This window comes from Staurois parvus, unplaced genomic scaffold (assembly GCF_062004578.1).
Source record: "Staurois parvus isolate SC_StPar_1 unplaced genomic scaffold, SC_StPar_1.0 ptg000153l, whole genome shotgun sequence".
NCBI classification, from domain to species: domain Eukaryota; kingdom Metazoa; phylum Chordata; class Amphibia; order Anura; family Ranidae; genus Staurois; species Staurois parvus.
The window spans coordinates 20,938,868-20,946,669 of NW_028317949.1; the positions used below are offsets into that span (position 1 = coordinate 20,938,868).

The 7,802-nt window shown below is 39.7% G+C and overlaps 1 protein-coding gene across 1 annotated transcript in view; it reads left to right on the forward strand.

The window, feature by feature from the left end:
* Window positions 1-7,205, forward strand: part of CUNH5orf22 (chromosome unknown C5orf22 homolog) — a 101,685-nt gene extending 94,480 nt beyond the window's left edge. Inside the window, exon 9 of the mRNA XM_089674846.1 lies at window positions 5,920-7,205. Coding sequence (XP_089530972.1) covers window positions 5,920-6,052 — 133 coding nt within the window. The 3' untranslated portion in view covers window positions 6,053-7,205. The remainder of the gene's footprint in view (window positions 1-5,919) is intronic.
* Window positions 7,206-7,802: the final 597 nt, after the last annotated feature.

Consider the following 7,802-nt stretch of genomic DNA (forward strand, 5'->3'; position numbering starts at 1 on the left):
ACCTTAAAAAACTCTTTGGTTGCTTTTGCAGTATGCTTTGGGTCATTGTCCATCTGCACTGTGAAGCGGTGTCCAATGAGTTCTGAAGCATTTGGCTGAATATGAGCAGATAATATTGCCCGAAACACTTCAGAATTCATCCTGCTGCTTTTGTCAGCAGTCACATCATCAATAAATACAAGAGAACCAGTTCCATTGGCAGCCATGACAATACCACCGCCATGCTTCACTGATGAGGTGGTATGCTTAGGATCATGAGCAGTTCCTTTCCTTTTCCATACTCTTCTCTTCCCATCACTCTGGTACAAGTTGATCTTGGTCTCATCTGTCCATAGGATGTTGTTCCAGAACTGTGAAGGCTTTTTTAGATGTCGTTTGGCAAACTCTCGTCTGGCCTTCCTGTTTTTGAGGCTCACCAATGGTTTACATCTTGTGGTGAACCCTCTGTATTCACTCTGGTGAAGTCTTCTCTTGATTGTTGACTTTGACACACATACACCTACCTCCTGGAGAGTGTTCTTGATCTGGCCATCTGTTGTGAAGGGTGTTTTCTTCACCAGGGAAAGAATTCTTTGGTCATCCACCACAGTTGTTTTCTGTGGTCTTCTGGGTCTTTTCGTGTTGCTGAGCTCACCAGTGCGTTCCTTCTTTTTAAGAATGTTCCAAACAGTTGTTTTGGCCATGCCTAATGTTTTTGCTATCTCTCTGATGGGTTTGTTTTGTTTTTTCAGCCTAATGATGGCTTGCTTCACTGATAGTGACAGCTCTTTGGATCTCATCTTGAGAGTTGACAGCAACAGATTCCAAATGCACATAGCACACTTGAAATGAACTCTGAACCTTTTATTTGCTCATTGTAATTGGGATAATGAGGGAATAACACACACCTGGTCATGGAACAGCTGAGAAGCCAATTGTCCCATTACTTTTGGTCCCTTAACAAGTGGGAGGCACATATGCAAACTGTTGTAATTCCTACACCGTTCACCTGATTTGGATGTGGTGGTGTATAGAGCCACCATTGTGGTGGTGTATAGAGCCAAAAATGTTAGAAATGTGTCGATGTCCCAATATTTATGGACCTGACTGTATACTGGAATTTGTATTTTTTTTATACTAGTAATGGCGGTGATCAGCTACTTGTAGCGGGCATTCTGACACTGGGTGGGAACTGACTAACTGCTACTGACATCCCCAGTGACACTAATTCAGTGATCGGTGCTAATAAAAAGCACTGACACTGTACTAATGACACTGGACAGGAAGGGGTTAACATCTGGGGTGATCAAAGGGTTAATTGTGTGCTGTGTGTGTTTTACATTGTGTGCTGTTTTACTTGGGAGACATGCTGCTTTGTATCTCTCTGCTGTGCAGAGAGATGCACAGCAGCATGTCCATGCTGATAGGAGACTGATCTGTGTTGTTTACACATAGATCTCTCCCCTCTCAGCCCTGCCGACGATCAGAGCGATTGACATCCCCAGCAGCAAATAGCAGCGCGGGCAGGGAAGCGCATGCTCACACACCCCCTTTCTGGAAATGCAATTCATGTGTATATATACGTGATTTTGCGCAGTCGTGCACTCTGTAGTAGTACTTCTGCTATAGAGCGGAGGGCAACTGGTTAAATATTGGCGGATAGCTAAATTAGAACTACATTTAAAAATCAACAGATTTCAGGAAAGAGGTGGTTTAAATGAGCTGAAGTTCTTTGTTTTGTTTTTTTGGGATACAGCACCAAACATATTATTTATGTGTAATGGTGTGTACTCTATTACCTGCAGGTGACTGCTTCTAGTAAATCTTTCCTGCACTGGCCCCTTCATATCAGTCATGGATGCCCTGAGCAGCTTTCTTCTGGTGCTGGGAGAGTTAAGAGCAGCCACTGCTACGGAGAGTTATCACTCATATTAGATTATACACTTTTACAAGAAGGGCCCTTCTAATCCTCTTGACTTGAATTGTACTTTGTAAAGTGCTACACAAATTGTTGTTACTGTATAAATCTTGTATAATAACTTTTCTTAGTAGCAGTGGCTGCTGTTACCTTGAAAACCCTGGAAGTTAGCTGCTCAGGGCAATACCTGGAGGCTATGAAAGAGGCACTGCAGGAAGTATTTGTACAAAAAGTAGCTCACAGTTGTCAGCTAATGTGTTTGTGTTGTAAATAAATGGAGATGACTAATAATTGATATAATTATTAGTGTTACTATGGAAACAATACTACGTCAATGCAACACAAAACTCTTCCAATCCAACTGAATTTTTCCTGCAGCAACTTGGTTCATCCAGAGAGAAACATTTCTTGAATCTCAGAACAAATGATAAAAATCCAACGGAATATCTGTAAAATGAATACAGTGATCAGAGTCTCATTCAGAGTTCTAAGTCCTCTTCTGTCTTAGCAAGCATAGAGGCACTCCACCCATCCAGTATTATATAGTGTGTGTGTGTGTGTGTGTGTACACACTATATTGCCAAAAGTATTGGGACACCCTTCCAAATCAATTCAGGTGTTCCAATCACCTCCATGGCCACAGATGTATAAAATAAAATCCATCTTTGAAATTTCCTTGCTACTAAATATTCCAAGGTCCACTGTTAGTGGTATTATAACATAGTGGAAGCAACTGGGAACAACAGCAGCTCAGCTACAAAGTAGTAGGCCACGTAAAATGACAGATCGGGGTCAGCGCATGCTGAAGCACACAGTGTGCACAAGTCGCCAACTGTCTGCAGAGTCAATAGCTAAAGACCTCCAAACATTGTGTGGCCTTCAGATTAGTACAGCAACAGTGTGTAGAGAGCTTCATGCAATGGGTTTCTATAGCCGAGCAGCTGCATCCAAGCCTTACATCAAGTGCAATGCAAAGCGTAGGATGCAGTGGTGTAAAGCACGCCGCAACTGGACTCTAGAGCAACAGACATGTTCTCTGGCGTGATGGACATGTCTGGGTTTGGCGGTTGCCAGGAAAACGGCACTTGCCTGACTGCTTTGTGCCAAGTGTAAAGTTTGGTGGAGGGGGGATTATGGTGTGGGGTTGTTTTTCAGGGGTTGGACGTGGCCCCTTAGTTCCAATGAAGGAAACTCTTAAGACGTCAGCATAGCAAGACATTTTGGACAATTTCATGCTCTCAACTTTGTTGGAACAGGAAGAGTCCATCTCCAAACTACACACACACACACACACACACTACATAATTTGGAGCTGTAACCCCCTCCCCACCCTCCAAAAAAAAGAAACCACTAAACTTGAGCTTTGAACCTATCATTAGAAAGAAATGAAAGTTTTCATTGTTGAACTCTACTTAAAAGACTTTTGCCTGGCTGACATGTTGATAACTGTACCTTCAGTACTTACTGATTCCTGACCTAGTATTCATATTAGGACTGTTTACTTTTCTGAAACTTTTCTTTTCTATATATTCCCTTGGGGTCAATGTTTCTCAGATCAAACCACCCTTCCAGCACCATGTTGGTTGGTTCTTTTTGCTTTCCCTTTGGATGATCTCCGCTGCAAAGTAGGCTTTTTGGTGACTATCACATCTTTTAGGCATGTAAAAAACCATTCCTCATTCTTCACAAGAACCTTCCTCTTTTACTAAAGTGGTTTCAGTTCTTCACTCTAATGAAGACATATAGTACTCCTACCATCTTCCTCTGTTTGTCCCGCTTCCAAGCACTCAAAGGAATTTTCTCTTCACTGCCTGGACATGGTTAGAGCCATCAGTCTGCCTCAAAACTATGGCTTCTATCAGGCAGTTAGACTCCCTATTCATTCTATCCTCAGGACCTCACAAAGGACATCCTACTTCAAAATCCACCATCACTGGATTGGATACGGCAACTCATGACTGTACACTCTAAAAGACCAGACTCCTCTTACACAGATGTATAAAATAAAGACCAGACCCCTCTTATGTGCTCACTCTGTTGCCGAGCTTATTCAGGCTGCTACCTGGTCTTCTGTTCATTCTTTTCAAAGTTCTACTAGGTTGATGTCCAATCTTCGCCCTTGGCTTCAAGGGTCAGATGAGTATGAGCTTTGCGCTTACCTCTAGAAAAAAATAGCAACTGATCCATGCAGTGCAGGCACAGCCCCACTGCTTTAAATGCAATCTTCAATTAATTAGTCCACATGACTTTGAATCCCATACATTGGAAATAAGAAATATGAAATAAGGTTTTGTGTTCTTAATGTGTCAATAAACATCCACAATCTTAAATCTTCCATGTAGTTATTCATTCATTACCACTGTGCATCTACACCGATTATTATATTTTCTGCTTGTGCCAATCTAAATCACCAGTGAATACATTAATCCTCCATTCACCAAGCCCCTTACCTCTGTAGTTGACCCACTAAAATAGTAAGGACATGGCACTATGCAGATGTGGTGATTGGATAACAAAACGTGTCAGGGGCATGGTCACGTGATGTCATGATGTAAGGTGGAACCCAAAGTGAGATCCATGTACATGTAACCATTGCAGATGTTTTACTTTAAGGGGGCAATACATATATTAAAGAGGCAATAATCCTTTGTGCACATGTGATTGGTGCACTGTACTTTTAAGTGTGATTCTACCATTTCTTCTAATAAGTATGAAGAGTGATATTTAATATATTACACTATGATAGTGATTTTGTTTCTTTGAGTGGAGATTGCTGAAGGTTGCTTGGTGGCTTGTACCCTGCTGAACATTGGTATACATTATGTCCTGTACTGTAAAAATAATGACATGCTTGTAAATTCCATATCTTGGAGCACTGTAAAGGACAGAGGCCACCCTTCCCTTCTAATCCAGTGTTATTGTGCATACCTTGCTACAAACTGTACTCACGGAGTAGAGTAGGGTTCTAGGGTGACACCCAGGGGCTTGTCCTTCAAAGCTTTCCCAGTGCCAGTCACCTGAAGGTACCAGACTATAATCCAGGGTCTGTGAATATCAAGCCTGTATCATGTACTGTACTTTCAAAATACGTTTTGGAATTTACAGGTAAGTAAAATCTCTTATTTCTTCGTTTTGAATAGCGTGGAGATGTTTTTATTGCTGTCTGTGTCCCCATTAAGGAGATCCATCTTCTCTATAATTCCCGTTTATCATTGTCAGTGAAAAAAAATACCAAATTTTGGGTTGTCAACAGAACAGGAATTGAGGGGAAATCTTCAAATGGGCACACTAGTTCTGGTGACAACCAAGCGTTCTCTTATTTTACACAGCTTTCCTCTCACCTGCTGCTTTGCCTATGGGACAGAAAGTGAAGGGAAATCTCCCTAACCTGACGCATATGGCAAAAAAAAAAAAGAAAACTTGACAGGAGTTTTACTCTCCTTTTACTCTATTTACTTTATTCGAAATGAAAACAAAAGTTTTGCTTTAATTCTAATTTAAAGCTCAATAGGCCTTTGTTATTTATTACTGGAATGCAGCCAGGCTGCAAATACAGTCTTGAATAAGGGGTTCTTTCACTTTTTTTTGCTGTAGCAAGAGTCACAATACCCTGGGCTGGTATTATCTCAACTTTCCAGTGGTCAGACATTCCACACTCCCTGATTGTAGCAGTGTTTGGTGGGGAGGGGAGTTGTCAGACCAAAGAATAGCCACATATTTATTATTATTGTATATGCAGTCTGGCTTCATTGCAGGAAATTAAAAACAAGGGTTCAATCTGGCTTGAAGCTATAGCAGGAAATGCAGCATCCAAGTTTATCTGTAAACTGGATTATTTTATTCTGTTTATATTGTTCAGCAGATTGCAGTTTAACTATTCGCAAGTTAAGACACCAGTACAAAACAGAAATCTTAATTACCTAACCACTCTACTGGACAGCTTTATTCTCATTCCATTCCTATTATGTAACATTTTCTTTAAATAGTTAAATATAAATAAATTCATTTTATTTTTGTTCTAGATCCAGTTTAGATGACTACTGCCCTTCCGATCAAGTTGATTTCATTCAGGAAAAAGTTCTGGATGTCCTTCGCTCGTTGTATGGCACGCTGGATGTTCATTTAGAGTTTTCCCCTGGATCATCTTCTGTTTGAAGTCACGTTGTGTCATTTAAGGATATCATTTTAATTTAAATAGTGATTTGAATTTTCTTGCAGCACATTATATGTGAACCCTTAACAATGGATTTCTCTTATTTGTTTCCTGTTGGTCTGCTAAATATATCATTGAGAGTGTTTTGTCATATCTATTCGATAAGTTGAAAAAAATAGCTGTTGATTTTGCCAGAAATCTTGTGAGCTGATAACTTCCCGTGCTCTCTGGCTGCACACAAGGTCAGGTTATGGAGATGAGGAGAGATCTTAAATCTTTGTAATGCATCAAAAATAAAGTTGGCAGGACTGATAACACATGCTAAAAAATTCAGAGCCAAAAAATACTGTGTTGTCATGTCAGAGGGAGGTAGGACCACACTATATTTCTTGCACACCAGCAGTTATTTTTCTGAAATTGCAGAATGTAAAATAGGGTAAACCATAAAGAAATATACATGTGTTCCAGAGATGTGTTTTTTTTGTTTTTTTTGTTTTGTTTTGTTTTTTAATTTCCTTGACATACGCTGTAAACCAAAGCATGGTATTTAGCAGTTAAGGGTTTAAGTTAAGTCCATGCAGTGTCTTCTAGCTTTTTAAATACACAGATGACACATTTCTTTGTGCTTCAAGGTGCAGTTACACTTTAATGTTGTGCTCCCACATAGATACCGATTACCAGAATGAATGAGGGCAAAGAAAAGCTCATATAAAGGATTACAGTATCTAAACATAAAATGTCTTCTTCTGGGTGATTGCGAATACGTTTGTTACCTTGCTGGATTGAGGCATAGGGTTGTGTTGCTGGAAGTACTAGCAATAATATTGTTCAAATGTTTAACTGACATCATGTCTGTAGAAAACACATTTTGGCATGCACTGAATGTTCCTTTTTTATATCCAGGTGTTGTTATATGTCATGTTTTCTAGTAAGTAAAATAGTGTTTATGTGTTTCAGTATATATTAATAATGTATTTTACAGCATGCTGGATTTTAATATTCAGTAAGCCTGTTGAGCAATATATTTGTTATATGTCTAGTTTACAAATGTATTAATATTTGTGTTTGCGCTGTCACTGTATTCAAGCCTTAACTCCATGAAAGTCTAATGGTGATCAAAAATAAAACATGACTTTTTTTTGTTACTATACAAAATTTCATAAAAGAGTACCATTTAATCGCAAAAAACTCCATTTTCACTATTGCCACGAAAACATTTTTGTACATTTTTAGATTTTATTTTGAAAAATGAATTTGTGCAAGTCTCCTGCTATAGCAATATGTTAATTATATCTGCAGTTATCGCTCAAATTGTCCTCTCTGCTCCACTCAGGACATCTTGCGCTCTAGCTCCCTTGTTACCTCCTCCCATGCTCAACTCCAGGACTTTTCCAGAAACTCTCCCATCCTCTGGAATTCCCTGCCCCAGTATGTCTGGTCTGCGCATACTCTATTTGCCTTTAGGTGATCCTTGAAAACTCATATATTCAGGCAAGCCTATCGCACCTCCACCTCCAACTAAAAATCTGTACTTGAATGACCTCTATCAGATCATCCCCCACAGCTATTACCTTTATAATCTCCCCCCTCCTTTTAGATTGTAAGCTTCATGAGCAGGGCCCTCCTATTCCATCTGTATTGAACTGTGTTGTAAATGTACTGTCCTCCTTTATACTGTAAAGCATTGCGCAACCAGTTGGCACTGTATAAATCCTGTATTATAATAACAGTCAGGTATTAAGGAATGCATTG